This window comes from Homalodisca vitripennis, chromosome 4 (genome assembly GCF_021130785.1).
Source record: "Homalodisca vitripennis isolate AUS2020 chromosome 4, UT_GWSS_2.1, whole genome shotgun sequence".
NCBI classification, from domain to species: Eukaryota; Metazoa; Arthropoda; class Insecta; order Hemiptera; family Cicadellidae; genus Homalodisca; species Homalodisca vitripennis.
This window is the reverse complement of record NC_060210.1, coordinates 190,341,539-190,362,983: the sequence shown is the minus strand read 5'-3', so window position 1 is coordinate 190,362,983 and position 21,445 is coordinate 190,341,539. Positions and strand designations below refer to the sequence as shown.

At 35.4% G+C, this 21,445-nt stretch overlaps 1 protein-coding gene across 2 annotated transcripts in view; it reads left to right on the top strand.

Moving 5' to 3' along the window:
- Nucleotides 1-11,771, top strand: part of LOC124360816 (golgin-84-like) — a 29,936-nt gene extending 18,165 nt beyond the window's left edge. For both annotated transcript variants that reach the window (XM_046814735.1, XM_046814734.1), the window contains exons 7-12: nucleotides 337-570; nucleotides 1,930-2,134; nucleotides 4,558-4,815; nucleotides 5,637-5,706; nucleotides 8,070-8,230; nucleotides 11,627-11,771. In XM_046814735.1, the coding sequence (XP_046670691.1) occupies nucleotides 337-570; nucleotides 1,930-2,134; nucleotides 4,558-4,815; nucleotides 5,637-5,706; nucleotides 8,070-8,230; nucleotides 11,627-11,692 (994 nt within the window). In that variant the 3' untranslated portion in view covers nucleotides 11,693-11,771. The remainder of the gene's footprint in view (nucleotides 1-336; nucleotides 571-1,929; nucleotides 2,135-4,557; nucleotides 4,816-5,636; nucleotides 5,707-8,069; nucleotides 8,231-11,626) is intronic.
- Nucleotides 11,772-21,445: the final 9,674 nt, after the last annotated feature.

The window sequence follows — 21,445 nt, the reverse complement described above, 5'->3', positions numbered from 1 at the left end:
TAAGGAAAGCCGATCTTGTATAACAGGATAAGGTGAAGGTAAAGAAGAAGTGTAACAACTGAAAATTTGTTTCAAAGTTATCCTGTTATCTGATGTTTTTTCTTTCAATACTGGAATATTTTCCAGTAAGTGGATCTGGTAATATTGGCACTGGCCTTACACACAAAATGTTGTTCACTAGATGTATATGAAATTTCCTATTTCGAAATGTTAAAATCCCAAATTGGAAGTTACTTATAACATAAGCAATGTCATTATTATTTATAATCTTTGCTTTGGGTTCATTTTAAATTTCAAGACGTGTTGAAAAGTGGAATTTCTCCAACGATGTTGCAGCCTGCAGGCTCAGGAGCGACAGTGTGGAAGAGTGGAGTCAGCGAGGCAGCAGCAACAGCTGGAGTGTGACTCGTTGACTCAGCAGCTGACGCAGTTGCGTGCAGAGTTGGACCAATACCGAGCGAGAGCTCAGCGCACTCTCAACGACAAGGAGGCTCTCATCAGCCAACTCCGGGCCAGCAACTCAGATGCTTCTGTTGAGAGCAGCTTTCAGACAGAACTTGCCCAGCTAAGGTCAGTGTTATAGAGTATATCAAACAATGCAATCACTATACATCTTGTTGTACCTTTTCGCCTTTTCAACTTGATGTTACTACGGTGTTTGTAACTGTTCAGTAAAATACCTTTTTTCGTTAATTCATCACTTTTTTTATACTTTCCAGAAATTTTCTATCCTTTAAAAGGAAATAAAAAATAGTTTAACGGGCTGACAGTAATTCCTCCAGCCATCATGCAGCACTGATGATAATTGAACGAAAAACATCCCTCGAGATAGTACTGATCAATAAAGTATAAAATTTCAAAAAGCTGATCACTAATGCTTGAGAACTAAAAATATTACAAATTCAACCAAATCATATTATTATGTTTAATAGAGCAATAGTTGCTACTGTAGGAGAACACAAAACAAATTAAAATTCCCATAATGATTGCGAGTAACCACCAAGCGCGCATCGTTCTCGGTAAGCGATAAGATAAGGATTACAGGAATTCTAGACATCAATGAAATATGAGAGTGGACGTTAAAAATTTGTGAAATAACTTAATCACAACATTTAGAACGCAAACCAATACTTAAAACTATTATTTTTGTGAGGCCTTTTGATAGCAAGGCTATCTTCATCAGACACATCACAAAAGTGATATATATGTTTTAAAAAAGCTAAAAAGAAACATGACAAAAAGTCAAAACAACACTTTCATCCATTAACGACAAAAAAAACACAAATTGGTTTAGCACTACATGGACAAATCTATCAAAGGATGTACAAAAATCATTAAAAAAAACATACAAACAAAAACGTCCCTTATAAAATAAGTAAACAAAAATAAAAGTTTTCGGTAATGGTTTGTGTTCTAAGTTTAGTGATTGAGATAATAGTAGCCAATACAAGCTCCATCTTCAACATTTGTGTAATAGTTATATAAGTGAGTTAACATCTATTGTGCTGTGGGGAATAAACGGAAAGCAAAAAAGTATCGGAATTAAAGGGAAAGGTCGAATACCATGTTAGAAAATCTCGCTTCCACTATCATGTATGCTTTAAGTATCTTTACTCACTGCCATGTATTTCATTTATCATCTTCCTGGAGTGTATTTGGGATATACTTAGCCGATCCTTTTCAGACCATTTTCTTTTAATGTTTTGTAACCAATTACAGTGTTAGGTAATTTTTTATCAATTGTTTCCTTTAAAAATATTGCAGCTGCAAAGTTCTGAGTCCGAAGCTTTTTCTGCTTTGTATTCTTGATGGAAGTGAGTAGGTTTAAATGGAATTAAATCTGAAGCTTTTCCAAAAAATTGCCACATTGTGAGCAGTATCGTTTTGTAGAATGCCTCGTGTGTAGCATTGAATTGTGTCGGACTGTAGGGAGGAGAGGCAGGTGTTGCTGGCCGAGCATCAGGAGACGTGTGTCCAGCTACAGGCCACACGCAGTCGACTGGTGGAGGTAGAACACACCTTGGAGCAGGTGAGGGAAGCTGCGGCGCACACACAGCAGGAGCTGCAGGACCGCGTGGCGCACGAGACTCACCGACGGCGCATCATAGAGGATGACTACCGTACACAATCCCAGGTACCAGAATCATCATCCTCAATCGATCATTTGTTGAATAGCACAGCTTTATAAACAGCTGACATCATTAAATTCGCAGTAGTCGAATAAAAGACTATTACTGTACACATATAACGATAACGTGCAATGGTAGCAAAAACAGATTCCTTAACAATTCAATGATGCTTTGTCAAGGAACTTCTAAAGTTGTATTTGTCCAGGACTTCTATTTAAGAGAGAGTTTATAAAAAAAATTTCTTTCCTCACATAAACGTGGATTTATTTAACAATTTGTGAGCATTGGTTAGGATATTGAAAATTATTTATTGTAGTGTGAAAAACTTGTTCATCATAATAATTTTAATTTATTAAACAAATAACTTTTCAATTTGTAAGCATTAAGGTGTTTAAGTGATAGATAATAGTTTTTTGTATCAATACCGTAAGTTTTATTAAGGAGTATGATCAACTATTATCATAAGGAGTATGTTATTATAGTCTGGATCAATATATTTTATTAGCAACTATCCTCTTTATCCAGATACTCTTACTGTTGCCAGCTACTAACAAGTAACAACTATAATTACTATTATCTCTAAGTATAATTACTATGTTCAATGATAATTTAATATTGAATCTATCCTACCCAGTAAGCTAATGTTTTATTCTGTAGAACAGGTCTAAAAGAGCGATCCTGAAATAAGTAAACCAGATTAAAGAAAGGACATTTTGAAACTATTAGAATTCCATTTAAATTTCTTTCAAATAGCAAGCAGCATTAGTTATTCAAACTGATTTGCAAACTTGTTACTTTGCCCATTGGAGAAACTGCGTTGACAATATAAATAAAATAACTCTTAACCCTTAGCGAGCCACAAATAAATAACCAAAACTACTCCTATGAGCCATACACCTTAAAAATAAAAAAATTCCCACTTACCAAAACCAATTTTTTTTTTTAATTCTTATAACATAAGAGGTAAAAAAACAACAACATTTTTTTTCGCTCTTTATTGTTAATTTACAGCCAAAAAATGGTAAAATCATAATTTCACTAACAAATATAATTTTGACATTCTATGTGCTCATATAAAAATTAACAATAGTTGAACACAATTATTGTAATATTTTACAAAAAACAAGCATATAGTAATCTTTATTTAGAGAAAATATAAAGAATATTTATATATACAAATTAAATAAAAGCAATGAAACTAAAAAAAAAAACTTGACAATAAAGCCCTACATCACGATAATAATACATAAACTACACTGTACATTGATTAAAAATATTGATTAAGATCAAAATTAAAAAGAGAAATACGCGGATCGAAAATGGAAGGGCGAATAAACATCTAACCTCACGGAAGGCTACTGGCAGACTGAGCGCGCGTCAGTATACGTCGTTGGCTCTGCGGGAGCCTATGATCATCCGGCCGCCTGCTATTTTGTCGCTCGAACAAGAGCCGTGACCTTCAAAATAGACACGAACGGTTGTCCCTTGTTTAAATAAACCTTGTTTAACAGTTTTTACTAAGTTTGTTACCCAGAAATGCTTTTAAATAATATATATAAAGAAAAAATTGATTTTGCGTCAGTGGACGTCGTTGGCTTTTAGCGCTAATTTAGGCATGGCGTCTAGTAACGTCATTGGCTCGGAAAGGGTTAAAATGCCTAAAGTTTATGAATATGAATTTCATAAATATAAAAGTGTTAAAATAATCATTTTTACATGAAAAAAACATATCCTAGATCATTAAGCTATAAATTGGTTTCAGTGTACATCTTTTTGAGGGAAGAATAAGATTCCATAAGTCCGTGTTGTTAAAATCCTGTAAAAACTCTGTAAAATGAAAGTGGCAGAAGATAAAGTCTATTTAGAATTAATTGTAGCTCGCTCAGACTAGCAAACATTTTGGGAGCGTTTGGAAGTAAGGTAATTATTTGCTCAGTCTTTGAGACCTAATTCTCTTGACAAGAATGATACAATATAACCTGCAACGCAGTCAGTCCTAACTTCAACGGTAAACAACACTTCCAATTGCGAAAATCTGCTTTGTTCAAAAACATGAATAAAGCATACACCTTTACTGTATTTACTTTTCTACTTTGGCATAGATGACCATAGATTTACCCACCCAAAAGTGATTCAGTATTTTTACAATAAATCTAAGTAACCAAGTCCTCAAAATTGATATACTACAGCCACTATTGGGTCTAACTCCGATAAAAGGTAGTTGAGGTGCACTCGTACATTATGTTGTATTTCCTCAAATTTATTCTGTACACTTTGAATTTGTTCCAATGGTAAATACTGTTGAATGTTATTTTTATTATCAGTCATTAAAAAACGTTTGTTTTTGTGTAATTTGTAATATTATCTTGTAAGACTAAAAGTTAATTAAGTTTAAATGGCTTGTGTTTAACCACTTGTGCCGGCACAGGAGTTGAGGCAGGTGCAGGAAGAGTGGAATGTGGTGCGAGGGCAGCTTACTGCCAAGTTGCGGGAACGGGAGACAGAGCTGAACCAGCTCAGGGGACAACTGAGTGCGCGGCCCGCGTCTCCCCCCTCTCTCCTGCCGGCCGGAGAGCTGGAGGGCCGTCTGTCCAGCCTCACACGCACGCTCATCCAGAAACAGACAGCACTGGAGTCGGCCACCACGGAGCGAAACCAGCTCCGTATGCAACTGGAGGAGCTGGAGGTAATATAGCACTCAACATTTGTAATTTTTAGAAATACTGGAACATTTCTCCAGCTGGAAAAGTGTGATCATAAAAATCCAAATAATACGGGGAATAATAAATTACTACTTGAGAAAAGATTGAGTTATCTGCAATATTTGGTAAATAGTATTAATATGTTTTATCAGTGAAATAACTAATTCGCTACTCATTTAGAATCCCATATTATAAGTCAATTACAGTATTAGTTTATGTAGAATTTTTATGGTTTATGGCAGTCGTGTCTAAATCTGGCCCAAAAGAGGATTCAAACCAACCCGCTGATAATCACCATGTAAGGCTTATTTTCATAATCTGGAGAATGAGTGACCCTGGTATTAAGTGCATGGTCCGTATCACTGGTCGTCTAGTCCTTGACATACGAGGTATATCCAGAAAGTAAGTGTACTGGCTCTTACAGCGGGAAGGAATTATTGAACATGTTAGCTACACTGTTGTGTAGCCTCATTCTTCCCCTCCGCAACGAGACCGGATCTAGAGATAATTACATTTAGAACTGTCGATGCGACAACACGTTGTGTGAACAATTGAATCTCCCGCCAAGTGCGAAACCCCCACCATCCTTTATCTCATTTGGAAGGGAAAAAAAACCCTGGTTGAGGTTTATAATGAGGTAAAAACTGCATAATTCCAAAGGATTTACCTCATTATAAACTTCAACCGGAGTTTTTCTCTTCTGAACTGAGATTCACAGATGGAGCCTTAAATGCAATGGATCTTGAACCTTCATTTTGCCGCTTGTCAGGAACAAATGAGTACTAATACACTTGTTGTGTTGCAGCACAAACACAGAGAACACCTGTTGCTCCTACACCAGGCCAGGGTGATCAGTGCTAACGACACAGATGATGGTGAGGGGTTCTCTTCAATAATATCTAGCTCTAATGTTTTGCATCTAGAATTTTGTTTCCATTACGCAGCAGGGATCACTTCTGGCTGGTTTATATCTTCCAGTTGAACCTACCACTGGGCACAGCAAAAACTGATGTGTAACTTAATTCTGGGCAACCTTATGGATGTCCAGGAGCGGCACATCACTTACCACAAATGTTGAGATTCTGGAGTTCAAGGGCAATTCGATAGGTCTAGTCTACTGTGGGAGATGACTGTTGGAGTTGGTGGGGTTTGTTCCCTAATCTCAGAGGTTCTTGCTAGCCTCAACAAGGGTGTGCCACCCCCTGCCTGCTTTGACTAGAGAGGCTGGTTCAAAGCTGACTTGTCCTTCTTCCTAGGTGACATGACTTGAGATTAGTGCTCTAAACTTTTCCTCATGGATCTCGATAGGAGGCGGCCCCTACTCCCTTACCTTACCCATCCTGAATATCCCGTCACTCCTGAAGCAGCGCAAAGGTTCTTACAGGACTTAGTGCAATTTATAAGCTTCTTGTCCTAAGAGAGCAAAAAATAAATTGTTTTGTATATTTTACTAATTTTAATTATGCTTATATTTATTATATTATGCATAATTAAAATATTATGCATATTTCAAAATATTAATATATTATAATTAAAATATTATACTTATTATATTATGCTTATTAATTATACTTAATTTTCTAAGTATGGTAAAGATGGGTAGAAAACATATTTATTCTAGTCGCACTTCATCTCATTAAGAATGAACCCATTGGGAATCCACAAATTTAAAAAAATCTATTACTGATTTCTTTGTATACTGCAAGAACGTAGCCAGGAAAAATGTTGGGGAGGGGTCGAAACAAGTGATATTTTCCTTTACTGGACAGAGTAGGACCCCATTTTGTTTCTTAATAAGTTCTTGACCCGTTCCTTTGTTGAGCACAATCTTTCAGCAGTACATGTCAGTAATACTGAATTATTTAAATAATAATAATAGTTTACAAACAAATTTGAAAATTTGGGGAGTCCAGACCCCTTGGACCCCCTCGTTGGCGACATGCTTGATATACTGAACGATGGCATGTGTCCAGAAAAATCATGTTTCCTTCATAATTCAGATGCTCTTAAATATTCCAATTTTATCAATACACATAACAAAACAACATGACCAATACCAGTAAATAATACCTTCATTTGGATACACTATAGCAGCTACAGTAACACTGAAACTCGGATAATAAACAACCCGGAATGATGTTTAATATAATATATGCTGCAAATAGAGAAATATTAATTTAGTTATTTATTTGACCAAAATATTGGGTCTATTCGAGTCAAAACTGGATAAGGATGAATTTTATAACTATGTAATACAATGGGCCACACATAGTGGCCTGACAAGCTGAACTGCAAAACAGCGGGTCACTAGGTCGTGGGTCGCCCGGCGATCTGAGAGGTCTTTCATATAAATTTAATGCCAATCCCAAAAGGTTACCTCTTTTAACACACACAGCCATTCAACCAGGCCTATGTGGAAGCTCCATCAGAGTTATCCTGTGAGGAACTACTTTGTCCAGAACATTCCAAATACTTTTAATGCCTTTTTTAGTCCCATCGGTCACAATGGCATTTGATGCATTAATATAATACAACAGATTGCTTGCTGTTAAGCTTTTCTTGGTCAATTTTGTAAACGTTTTATATTTCTTTTGTATGTTCTGTAGATTAACAAGACTGAAAGCTTCATGATCGTTCAGTATTTTACAAATTTTATATGACAAATCATCAGCATATATCAAAAACCTCGTACTTTTCTAATGGAACTTTTCACTACCATTACCGTGTTTAAAGCAGTTAGAGCAGACGTCTTCAATATATAACATATTATGAAGGTGTTGAAAGATAAAGGTGTCATCGGTGTTATCATTGTAAACTTTATTTTTATAAACTGTAAAAAATCTGTTGTGTTCTTTTCTGAGCTCCAAGCCATTTGTCTCTATTGCTACTAGACATGTACAGCTATTATAAGGTAGACTTTTCCTTTGATCTAAAAATATTAAGTTTTATTCATATCCAATTTATTTCACTTTTTGATTTGATTTATATTTCTCTCAATTGATTCCACTACTGTTTCCTCTTTTTTAGATCTATAATTTCAATTTGGCTAGTATAACTTTTCAGGTATTGAATTTCCTTATTTGCTTCCAATAAGTCGTAACTTTGCACGGACTTACTACAATGCCTTTATGTAGTTGAACATTTGCTGTATCACATTTTTACAATTGAATCTGTAACAGTTATTTAGTGATACCTGTGGTAATCTGCAACAATATAAATATCAGCTGTTGTGTTGCAGCCAAAGCGCAGGTACCCAGCTTTATGGTGGAGAGTCCGTTCGATACCGGTGTGGCACGGCGAGTGAAGCGAGCTTACTCATCGCTAGACGCCGTGAGCATTCGCACTGGCGTCTTCCTCCGACGTTACCCTCTCGCCCGGATATTGGTCATCTTTTATGTGGTAAATATTGTTCTCATACGACAATGTAGTGTAGAGGACTGTTTCTGTATGTATTTCATTGCTGTGTGTGATATAAGTTAGTGCAATCTGTGTTGATATTGTTTAATTTTCAAAAAACCTTAGTCACAGCTCTGTAAAATATCTTTGATGAAGATAGCAAAAATATAAAAAAAATTTGGTAATTCCAGGAGGAGTTTTAGACATTTAAAACTGTAGTTTTGAAATGAAATGAAAATTGTCAAAGTGGACTGAATGTGTCTCACGTACTAACTGGTAAACAATACGAGATGACATTTCAAAACCAGCTATTGGTATTCTCAGGACTTCCTAATGGGCTTCTGTCAGAAAAAACAAAACCTAATAAATGCTATGTTAATCATGGTTTATAATTCTTGTAATAACTCGTTTTATGATTTTGTGTCCTAAGTTCTTAAACTAGCTAGTGAGTAAATGTTCTATCTGCCGTACAATAACTTTAAATGTAATTTAGACTGTGGCGGTTTGATAAAAAATTCAAACTTTAATTGGACACGAAATTTGATGGAGTAACATTGGAGACCTCTAGTTTGCACCATTCTTCTTCTTTTAACAATGCCTTTAAAATGATGGGCATGGTCACTCACTTGCTAAGGGTTCATATTTAAAAATTTTGACTTGCCCCCAAAATACCCCATTTTTGGGAGGGAGGAGTCAAAAACCTCCTCAGTTGGTCATATAAAGTAAATCAATCCATTTCTATTCATAAGAAAGTTAATGGGGGAGTGGGACTTTTTTAAGACGCTTGGTATATATTTATTGGTTGTGAACAAATTAACACAAACATGGACACAAGACGACATTTTCAAGATGAAAACTTGCTATTTAGTTCAGATTTCTCATCATCTTGTGTACTATTGCGTACTATGGACTATTTGAAAGTCATCTCAGGTATGGGATAGCAGCATGAGGAGGTACAACTCAATTTAACCTATTGAAAGTACAGTAAAAGCCCGCTAATTCGGCACTTTCGGGGATTGAAGTGTTCCGGATTATTGAAAATTCCGGATTACCGAGCGTCATATTAAAATGCCGGAAAAATCGGGTTTTAGCCGCTAAAATCGTATCACACTAAAGTAAAAGGAGTGAAATCAAGTGATATTAACTCAGAAAAGCTGAAAACCCAGCCAAAATACAATCATTCTTTAAAAATAGTGGCTGGGTTTTCAGTCCCAAAGAGATAATGTACAGTAGCTTGATTTTACTTTTTCTACTTTAGCGATGATAGCGGGCTAAAAATCGTCGTCTAAGTTTCAGAGTGTGGCTTTAAAAAAATCACTCTTTACGTGTAAACAATTAAAGAATTACTAAGGAGATAAATAAAATTAAACAAAAATTAGTTTGAACACAAAATGAACATTTAATGCCTAGAAAAACATTTCTAAACTTAGGTTAACTTAGATGTAGGCTAACTAGTGCGTACATTATGTAATAAATATTATGGTAAACATAATTTTTGTGTACAGTATTTTATTTGAAAAAAGACCTAATGTCTGTTTGTTTTTTTGTATCATGTTTCTTCTTTAAAAAGACATTTCTCAGAACATATAAATTTACAAGCTCTGAAGCATTGTAGGAGCTGCTGCGTTCGGCAAATCGTATAAACGTGTCGATAGTGGCACTTGCTTCACTCCACGTAGGCACGGGTGTTGGATCATCTGCTCCCTCTTCATCATCTGATTCGCACTCCACAGGATGAGGCTCTGACTGAGGTCCTAGTACACTTTTGATGAGCGGTTCATCCTTAATTTCTTCTTCAACTGGCTCGTCGCAATCAATGTGTATCCACTCCAATATTTCTTCTTGTGGCACTTTCCTTATTTCGTCTTGGGAACTGTGGGCCACCAAGTCCAGTATTGCTTCATTGTCGACTGAAACAGCAATGTCCTCTTCTTGGTAGGCAGCTGGCCATAGTTTTCGCCAAGATTTCTGTAGAGTGGTGGGCTTGACCTTTTTCCATGCCAAGGCGATTCCGAAAATTGCATCTTTTATGTTGAATTTTTTCTGAAAATCAACCACCGTACACTCTGAGTTTATCAGGCCTTGAAGAAGGACGCTCTGTAAAACCATTTAAAGTTCTGAATCACTCCTTGATCCATTGGCTGAATCAAGGACGTGACATTTGCCGGGAGGTATGCAGTAAAAATATTACCCGATATCAACTCAGACGCTGCAGGGTGAGCTCTGCAATTGTCTAGGATGAGCACAACCTTGCTGTCTTCAGGTAAGCCACGGTTTTTTCAGATTGTCTTTTACAGATGGGACGAAGTGGTGGAAAAACCAATTTCTAAATAAATCGGAGTTCATCCACGCATTGGATTGGGCATCGTATATTACGGGTAGGTGGGTAATGCCTTTCAGAGGTATTGGCTTTTTTGCTTTTCCGATGACGAAAGGCCCTGAACCCCCTCACACACAGCTGCTGCGTCACATACGATCCCTTCCGACTGAGCACGAACCTTTCCGAGCGCTCTTGCGAACTGTACGTTTCACAGTGCGGTTAAAATATCTCATTTACGCGATTTTTTTTAAGACGGTGCCGGATGAATGAAAGTGCCGAACCATTGGATGCCGGATTAGCGGGCTTTTACTGTACTCAAAATTAAGAAGAAAGCAATACGGTTATTGGACCTAGAGAAAGTTGCAGAGCTATTTTTTAAGGATTGCATATATTTCTGACGGTGACTTCTCTATATATTCTGGAAACAATGTTGTACTGCTTATAAAGAGACCTTCCTCGAAATGGTGATCTCCATGAGCATAATACAAGACATGGCCAAGACTTCCCAATACCTCCGCACAGAAAACTGTATTTGAGGAAAAACCAACCTGTACCGGGAAGAAACTCTAATGCTCTGCTGCCAGATGAAATCAAGAAAAATCAACACAGCAATAAAGAACTGGCTTTCGCAAAAAACCATCTACACATTGGAAGAATTTACTTGTGGAGACAGACAATTTAACCAAGACCAACATGAACTTTTGTATCTTATAACTATGTAAATTTTCATTAACTAACACTAGTTGTAATCTTAAAGATTATAAATCAAGATTTTCTGATTTCTTATTGATAGGATTAAGCCATTTCAATGAGTTAACCCTCATAGTCTTGGTAACAATTAGAGCACAAATTTAAAGTAAGGTTAAATCATCGCCCAGGGTCCGTACTGTTATAACTATGAATACCTTGATGCAGTTGCTGATTTTCTATCTCAGCGGCTGTTAAATAGAGTTTTTATGGGGTGATTTGGCTACCAGAAGCGATAGAAAGTTAATAGTACCATACAAAACCTGCTGTAATTTTTTGTGTTAATAATTTATTACAGATTGGAAATTAATGTTCTTTTAATTTTGTTCTAGATTCTTCTTCATTTACTGGTGTTGTTGGTGCTGTGTTCTCGTACTCCGGACAACGCACAAAAGTGATCAAAGCTGTTATCAAATTGGTTTTGTTTGTCTATATGTTATAATTATATAAATATCAATAAATAAAATATTATTTTTATCTGTTATTGATTTCCAGTCGACTAATAACTTTTAAACATCAACAGTTTATGGAAATAAGGTTAGACCAGTTTTTACTGTAAGGAACATGTTTGGTCGCTAAATAGGTTAAAATAATTTTTTATCAACAAGTTGAAAAAAATATTTTCTTTATTTGATGGGGCTTACTACATGTACCCAAGTTGAAAAATGTTTATTCATTCACAGTTGACTCAAATACAATGCATTCACAAATTTAACTGAAATCTTAAGGAACTCGTCACAAAACAACTAGGTCTTTTTAGGACAAGAAGCTGAGAAATTTCACTAAGTCCTCAAAGGGCCTTTGCACTGCTTCCGGAGTGACAGGTTATTTTGGATGGGTAAAGTTGGGGGTAGGGGCCGCCTCCTGTCGAGATCCATGAGGAAGGATTTTGGACATTAATCTCAGTCATTGAGTCATATATATACACAGTCATGTAGTGAGACAATGATTATATCTAAATAGTTCCACTTAGTAAATCTTCCTCTTTACGATCTGCACCGAATCAAAACATTCATACAAACTACAGAGTTGGCAGTTCTTTGTCAAGACTATTACGTGAGACCGATAAAAAACAATTTAATTTTGACATTGTGATAAAAGTAATTGTGTCCACAATTATTGCCAAAGTAACAAACCACTGAAACCAAACTGTCTAGCACTCTGGTATTGTGTAGTTACATTGTCCATGTAAGGAAATATTGAGTGTATATCATGATTTGGCTCTATTTTAATTGTGTTTTAAATCTATAAAGTAAATCTTACTTACCTACTATTAACCCTTAAACCGCTGAGGAAAATTTGGCCTCAGTTTAGATAGTGTGCATTTAGAGATTAAAAAAAATTCTTTTATTGCCAAACATAAATTTATTTTCTATGTATTGGAAGAAAAAACAACTTGTTTTACAAAAAATTACTGGTTTTATTTGTGAATTATGATGTACACAATAAACTAAAGTAGACAATAAAGATATTCTACGCTGTGTTTACCACAATTCCGATGGTACAGAGATATTCATAAGCTGCACCCTAAGGGTTTTTTTGTTCTCGAAGGATAAGAAGTTTAGAACGTTGTACCTAATCCTGTAAGGACTTTGCACTACTTCTGGAGTGACAGGATATTCAGGATGGATAAGGTTGAGGTAGGGGCCGCCTCCTGTTGAGATCCATGAGGAAGAATTAGGGCACTAATCTCAAATCATGTGCCCTCGGAAGAAAGGGAAGCCAGCTCTGAACCATCCTCTCCAGTCAATGCAGACAGGGGGTGGCACACCCTTGTGTCTAGGCTAGGAAGAACCTTTGACTCTTAGGGAACAAATCCCACCAACTCCAATGGTCATCTCCCACAGTTGACTGGACCTACCGAATTACCCTTGCACTCCAGAATCTCGACATTTGCGGTTAGTAATGTACCCCTCCTGGATATCCATAAGGTTGCCCAGATTTAAGTCACACATCAGTTTTTGTGGTGTCCAGTGGTAGGTTTAATTCTGGAATCATTGAAATCTATAAGGGATGAAAGAAAGGTAAATGAGAACTCTAGTACGTAACAAGTGAAGTAATATTTATTGATAAAATACACATATATATTACACAATGTACAAAGTAGTAGTCGGTAAACAACACAAGTGTTTTTTCCATTTCATAGTTTCTGCGTTGTGCTCCACCAATCTTTTATTAGCATTATAGAAAAGAACTCATTCTTAGCATTAATAAAAATACATAACAGCTTCTATTATCACACATACATGAACTGTATCCTATAAAGTAACTTGTTCAAGCCACAGAGTTGCTGTAATTCGTAAGAGAGACATGTTTCTTGTAATTGTCATCAACATTATTGGTTTACATGTATTACACCAAGACCTTCATTGATCAGCAAGCTTAACAATAAACCCTTATTTTACAGAATGTGTAAATAAAACTTATTCCTATTACGTTCCTAAAAGTACCTACAAAAATAGTTAAAAGGTAAAACTATTATAAGTTAATGTATTTACTTTGAGATCATCGAGTATAAAGTAATTGTTATTTACAGACAACCTTTATAAAACAAAATTTAAAAAGAAATTATTTTAAACCTTTTGGAATTAATAATTATGGTATTTTATAGCTTTATCGCTGTAAGTATATGTTTAGACAATTCTGATTTTTTTCTAACAAAACAATGTTTTTTTCCAAAACAGAAAAATTTTTAATGATGCTTTTATAGCATATCCAAAAAAAACTGGTGTCATGATTTACACATTGCAATACGAGCTTTGTTTTAAACTACCAAAAAATTTTAACTCATGTTCAAAATTAACTTTTCACTTAACATGTTCACAACGACGGCTTATTAGTAAACTTTTTTTAGTTTCCATTGTATTTTTAAATAATAATAGCAAAAACCAGTGTTTTTATACTTTAAACATAAGTATAACGAGAAAAGTATGTAGGCTTCGCAATTTTGCACAAAAACAAAATTATTTCAATATGTTTTTTCGTGTTTCTCCATGTACCCCAATGGGTACCTAAAAATTAAATTACCTTAAAAATTAAGAAATCGTGCGCCCGATGGGGTACACAATAGTTGTCGTATTTATTTAAGCGCGGGATAAAAATTAATGAACCACCAAGATAGGTGAACAATAAAAACGCAATAAGGAAATGCATAGCAACATGCACCAAATCAGGCGCACAACAAGCTTTACCCAGTTATGAAAGATCCTGTGTATCTGATAGGGTATACATCGTCGTGAATGTGTTAACAAGATTTTTTTAGACCCCAAAGTTTAGAGTGTCTAGTATAGAAAGTATAATACAATTCAAAGTTAAATAGGTTATCTGAATGGATCATCTTTCCATTGGAAACCATTCTAAGAAATTACTATTATTGCACTAAATTAGATGCAAAGTTTACATAATTGTAAAGCTTATTTTGAGGTAATCACAGAAAAGGTCTAAGAGATGTTCGTTTAATTCAATAGGTATATTACTACCTAAAATCTAATCTGTGATATTGAAATTGTATTACAATAAATGTTCATAACCTCTTACTGACCATTTGTCTGAAATGATTCTCTTTAGTTAATTAAACACTAAAATCATGGAATTATTGTTCAAAAACGTTTATAAAAAGCCATCATATGAAAGATGAGAAAATAATTAATCATAAGAGACGGCCTTGTCATCTCAACGCACTATAAAACAACAGAAATTTCAGTTCATTAATCAAAAAATTATCCCTCTCAGAACATACAATTTCTTACAACTACAGCTTAAGTGTATGCATAAATAAAAATAAGGGCATATTTCTTCAAAATATTGAAAAAATTGTAATAACCATTTGACACATTGTTACGTAAATTTTATTTAAAGCAACAAATCATATTAATAAAATATGCGATAACAGCATAAAATTTATTTTGAGTAATACAAATACATAATGTTGGAGAATAGTAAAACAAAACACTAAAATGAACAAGCCCCAAAACTAATGTAAACAGAGAAAGCACAACGTTATTAACTGGTTAACTTCCAACATAGCTGTCAAAAGTTTACATGCGCTATTTTAAATAAATTATAAATGGACACGGGGCATACAAATAAATACTGTTGATATCGTGACTAGTAGAACTGTCCACGTCTGGCAGGAAGTAGCAGTGGAAAGTGAAGGATGAGAAGAGGCAGACCCTTGAACTTGTCGTCGATGTGGGCTGAAGAGATGGCGAGGTTTGAACGCTCACAGGTAAACTGCGTTGGACACTGTACGTAGAGTTTACCGTGAGATTGTCACTGCAACTGCTCGACCACGTCTGGCAGGAAGTAGCAGTGGAAAGCGAAGGATGAGAAGAGGCAGACCCTTGATGTGGGGTGAAGAGTTGGCGAGGTTTTAACGCTCACAGGTAAACTGCGTTGGACACTGTACGTAGAGTTTACCGTGAGATTGTCACTGCAACTGCTCGACCACGTCTGGCAGGAAGTAACAGTGGAAAGCGAAGGATGAGAAGAGGCAGACCCTTGATGTGGGGTGAAGAGTTGGCGAGGTTTTAACGCTCACAGGTAAACTGCGTTGGACACTGTACGTAGAGTTTACCGTGAGATTGTCACTGCAACTGCTAGACCACGTCTGGCAGGACGTAGCAGTGGAAAGTGAAGGATGAGAAGAGGCAGACCCTTGAACTTGTGGTCGATGTGGGGTGAAGAGTTGATGAGGTTTGAACGCTCACAGGTAAATTGCGTTAGACACTGTACGTATAGTTCACCTTGAGATTGTCACTGCAACTGCTCGACCATGTCTGGCAGGAAGTAGCAGTGGAAAGCAAAGGATGAGGAGAGGCAGACCTTTGAGCTCGTGGTTGATGTGGGCTGAAGAGTTGACGAGGTTTGAACGCTCACAGGTAAATTGCGTTGGACACTGTTCGTAGAGTTCTCCGTGAGATTGTCATTGCAACTGCTCAACCTAGGTTTGCACAACACTTTTCCCGGAACAACTGATAGTCTTTAAATTGTGAGAATCTACTTGTCGGGTGTAGGGGAGGGTGAGGGGGGATGAGTGAGGACAGATTCGACGAATGCTCTGGTCTCGGCTTGCAGTAAACTCAGCTTGTGCTGCAACTGCTGGTTTCGCCTGAGCAGCGCCAGTGTCCTCAGTGTGATGTTGACCAGACTCTGCTGACCCCACTGTTGATTGCTGCTGCTCCTGCTGTCTGTGTCGGTGTCAGGGTCGTACAGGGGTGATTCTGCACGGCACTCCTCCACCACCAGTCCCATCTGAATCTGCAGACAAGACTATGTTAGAGGAAATTCAAAAATTGTGCCTTTGTTATTAAAAATCACCAAATAATTAATTCTCTACGCTAGAGAAAGTGTGAATGGTATTCAACTAACACAAGAGAATTGCATTTGTAAAATTGTATTCACACCCATTCGCTCTCCTATAAAAGTTATGGATGAATCTACAGCAAAAATTTCAAAATACATTCTACAAACCAATATACCTATTGTATTACCTTTTGTAGTACATACTGCTATGGGCTATACTCATAAATCTATAGTAATCATTTTTAACAAAGGTAACAACTATTTGAGCAAATTACTCCTAAGTAGGATTGGAACGGTAACACGACATTGGTCCAATACTGGCTGGGATAACTTACCCATGGAAGCCTCATCATAAAACTTGATTACATTTAAATTATACCATAAACTAAGTAAAAAGAAGGAAGATATAAAATTAATTAACTTTTCTACAGTCGTACTAACAACGTACTGCCAGATTTCCAACACTTTATTCACATTTAAGTCTCAAAACTATTACACATTTTTTTTAGAATCTTTTTAAAATTAATACTACATCTGAAAATCTTCCAGAGTCCTGATTACTTATAATTTATCTTTATCTTAATAAAGGTACGTCACATCATAAGATGGCGCTTAACAACAATCTTCAGTAAGGCTGTATGCAAAAATTCAAGTCCATAGTCACAGTTTATTTACGAATTTTTGATTTTCTCAATACCATCATGGTTACCCATAAGACCAATGTAAAAATGTTCACTAACGCTCAGCCAATACCGTACTGAGTGACAAGCACCATCATCGAACTAGATGTTGCTTATATAGAAATGAAGCATCGTGTAAACTTTCAAGTTTATAGTTTGGTTCATTTCCGAGATATCGTGCAGACAGACAGACAGAAATGAAATTTTTTCATCCTCTCAAGTGGAAGTCTTCACTAACGCTCAGCCATTTACAAAACGGAGTAAATTACAATTTTTATTCCTCCATCATTGGTTTTATTAGGGTCCAGATATACCACCTTTAGTCACTTTGTTTTATAGATATTGCGGACAGACATATGAAATGACATTTTTCCAGCACCACGAGTGATAAGTTTAACTAATACTCAGCCAATTACTATTTGATCAAAAAGCATAACACCTAAGTCAAACGAATTTCGAGCTCAGGATTTGTGTCCTTGAGAACAAAAAGGTCTTATCTTGATTTTTATTATCTTTATTAGAGCACACCTACATTAGGATTATTCTGCATTATCAGAATTACCCTGAAATGCAGTCTTTATTTCAAACTAGATGATCGGTCGTTTTTAGGATTATAACACATTTTGATTCTTATGTAATTTTGTTCTTTTTTACTTTGGATTGAATTTTAATATCATCCATCAAATTTTAAAAATTCAAGCATGAGTCATTTCAGCAAGTGCGGATTTAGGGGGACGATCACAGGAGTCTTCCCCCCCAAACATTTTCCACGTATATTTTTAAAATTTTTGATTTGTGAAAAATGCCAATTTTAAACTCCACAATGCGTAAAAATGTGTTTTAAGATGTGGTTATTTTTTATTTTCCGGTAGGAAACCAGAACCATCGGACTCCATTTATTCTACAGGGGATATTCCAAGGGCGTATCTAGGATCAAAATTAGGGGGGTGCAAGCCATGGTCATTTGGGTTTAACATTTTAGCACGGAAAAGGTGAATGAAGCGAACAATTTAAGAAATTTATGACATTGCTTTATCAACTATGTCATTATAATAATTTGCTTGAAAAAATATTTTTATTCTAGTTACATGTCTTATACTAGTATCATTTTTCTTTGATTGGACCCCCTTGGTAGTCCCTGCCTCAAACTTTTTGCTAAATCCACCCCTGACTCTCAGTTCATACTTGACTTTTATTAATAATTACTCCAAATAACTGAGTGTTGTAAATATTGTACTTGATAAACCAGTACATTAGTGGTATAAGACACCCAGTTCACACACCCTGACCTCTATCTCACCTTGTGACAATACAGCTGGGTGGAGGTTGTGTGTCGAAGAGACTTCTTTCTGTTCTGTAGACTTCGACTTCTCCTCCTTTCTCCTGCAATCATAACACCACCTACATGAAAACTGGACAGTAGTAGTCTATGTATTGAAAATAGCAAATGCAGAAATACCTCTACTTGTGAATTATTTGTCACAGAAGGCGCTAATCAGAAATTAAAAATAACACCTACAGTTTTAAGATGTCCAAATGTATTTAATGTTAGTTTCACCTTTTAAATTGGAATTGTAATAATTTATTTTCAGGTCTAGAACACAAACTATTGAATGTCTATTTACTTGTGATGAAAATTACTAGAGTCTATATGTTACAGACTAATAAGCCAACATATTCATTACAAGCTACTTTTTGTGGAAGGAGAAAATAATAATTTAAACTGTAGTTCTGCTTAAAATACACATTGTTTTAAACAGTCTCGAATTAATAAAGATGTATGTGAAGCTGACAAAATGTTAATGCCTAAAAATAAATTATGTTGAGGGCATTTACATTTAATTTAAAGCATATTTTATCATTAATTTATCATCAAAGCATAACAAATTTGGTAGGTACTAACATTTTGGTCTTTTATGAGCTATTTTTATAATCTGATTGAGCTAGCTTTGTGTATTTTGGTCTGAGATACGTTTTTTGTGAAATTTAGAATTAATATTTGAAATGGCCACTGAATTGAAAGATGTATAATTGTATTTTTTTGTAAATTCAGCAGTAAGTTTTCTTATAATAAGATAAATATTAATGCTGAATTGCAACACTGTAGCATAGCTGTGTCTTTTTTTAAGGGAAACACAATCATAGGCATACGGCAAACAAACTACCTACGTTATACCTTGTTTTATTTTAATAAATAAAATACAACATTTAGAAGTTTCTGAATTAAAACATAGGTTGGAAGTATCATTTTAGTGAATATATATATATATATATATATATATATATATATATATATATATATATATATATATATATATATATCATAATAGTGAATATGCATATATTGTTATCCCCCCAAATGAAATTCTAGGGACCACTGTGTGCACCAGTGGTTTAAAATCCATCTTCCCTTTAAGAGGTGGATGCTATGTATATGTATAGTCTTTTCTTTTACTGCATAAGGCCTTATTTTACTGATATTTACAAAAAGGTAAGTTAGTTAGCTAGGTGGCCACTGACCTAATATTATAATTATACAGCCTATACAGTAGCCTATAGAAAGAATAGACATTCATAGCCTAATGAGCTCTCCACCTGTTTACAACTTATTTACTTATGACAATAAAATTAAAATGTTTGTGAGGTTTATATAAAACTACCTGAAGTTTATCTGTCATTTTATTGTACCTTACTGCATAATTTTGGGAGGATTGGAAGCCGAGAATAGATTTAAGCAATAATTTGTATTGTTTAGTTTGAAAGTAATATAAAATCTGACAGGGTTTACAAAAATAGGTGTTTTTATGTTCCTACACAAAATCATACCGTGAAAATAAAATAACTTCCTTCCAAAACCATAAATATTACATTGTAATTATTTGTACTATTTACAAAAATGGTAAGCTTGTTCGTTATTTTTGCTCGTTATGCAGATTACCTTATCATACTAATTAGCAGGCCTAAGTATTTTTCTGTTTACAGCTTTATTTAAAGAAGTGCTGAAAACGAATTATTAAGCTATGACCAACGGACTAACAACGTGTTGAAGACAAGGTCAAATCAAAGTTAAAATAGTTTTAAAGCGTAAGCATAGTCTAGAGCTGATAAGTAATTTGTACTGTAAAGGCCTAAGCAAGCACACAACCTAGTTTTCCTAGAAATCAACAGAGGAATTTTTCCTAGAAATAATTCAAACAGCAGCCATACTAATTTTGATGGAGGTCGAAATATTAAGGTATCAAAAGAGTTTAAATATATAAAACGGCTATTTTTCCGAAGATAACATTTTCCCAGCTTGATACAAATTAACCGATTGTCAAACACATAAATAATAATTATATCACCGTTAGACAACTAGATAACGAGTCTAAAAGTCGTCATTTTAAGGTCCAATGTTTGATTTTTTTACGCTAATTTCATATTTATTTACGTGCCTGAAGGTTGGTTCAAAGAGTGACAAGCTTAGAAAAATATGATTGTGAAAAAATTATCATTCCATATTTTTAACCCTTTTGATAACCTCCCATTGCAACCTGCACCAAACCGGCCGACGATCGATTTCCTTCCTAGCGTACATTTCACTATCGCTTAAATAAAAGCCTTGGTGTGTGCTTATACAATGCAAATCGGCTATCGCCTCCTGGACTGTTAGTACAAAACGAGTTCTTGGATATTTTCACTGTTACTCAATTTCAATACAGCACAAGTGGCAAACCTGGAAATGGAACAGTAGTTAAGTTGATGCCGTTTTTGTTTTCTTCAGAGATAACGACACAATTATTTCATCATCGCCAACAACAATTAGGCTAATTACTAACCATGTATTATAATACAATGAGTGTTTCATGCTTCCGTCATTTTCAATTCCGATGCAAAATAAATCACGGGACCCAATTATGCGACATTAGTTCATCTCTTCCAGAACAAAGCCTTGTTTTGTTCAAATTTGGGGAGGGCGGTAACAATAAGAAGTTTGCACTTTGCGACCGAAGTCAATAAACCCGCAGTGGGTAGATTTGGATAATCTTTTCTTTGTGCTAATAAAAATGTATGCGCCCACATCCGACAATAATTCTACCCCTCAAAAAATGTTGCTTCGTTAAGAAATGAGTTGAATTAATTCGCTAGGTAGATTATGCAACTTTCAGCCATATGGACGTTTCACCA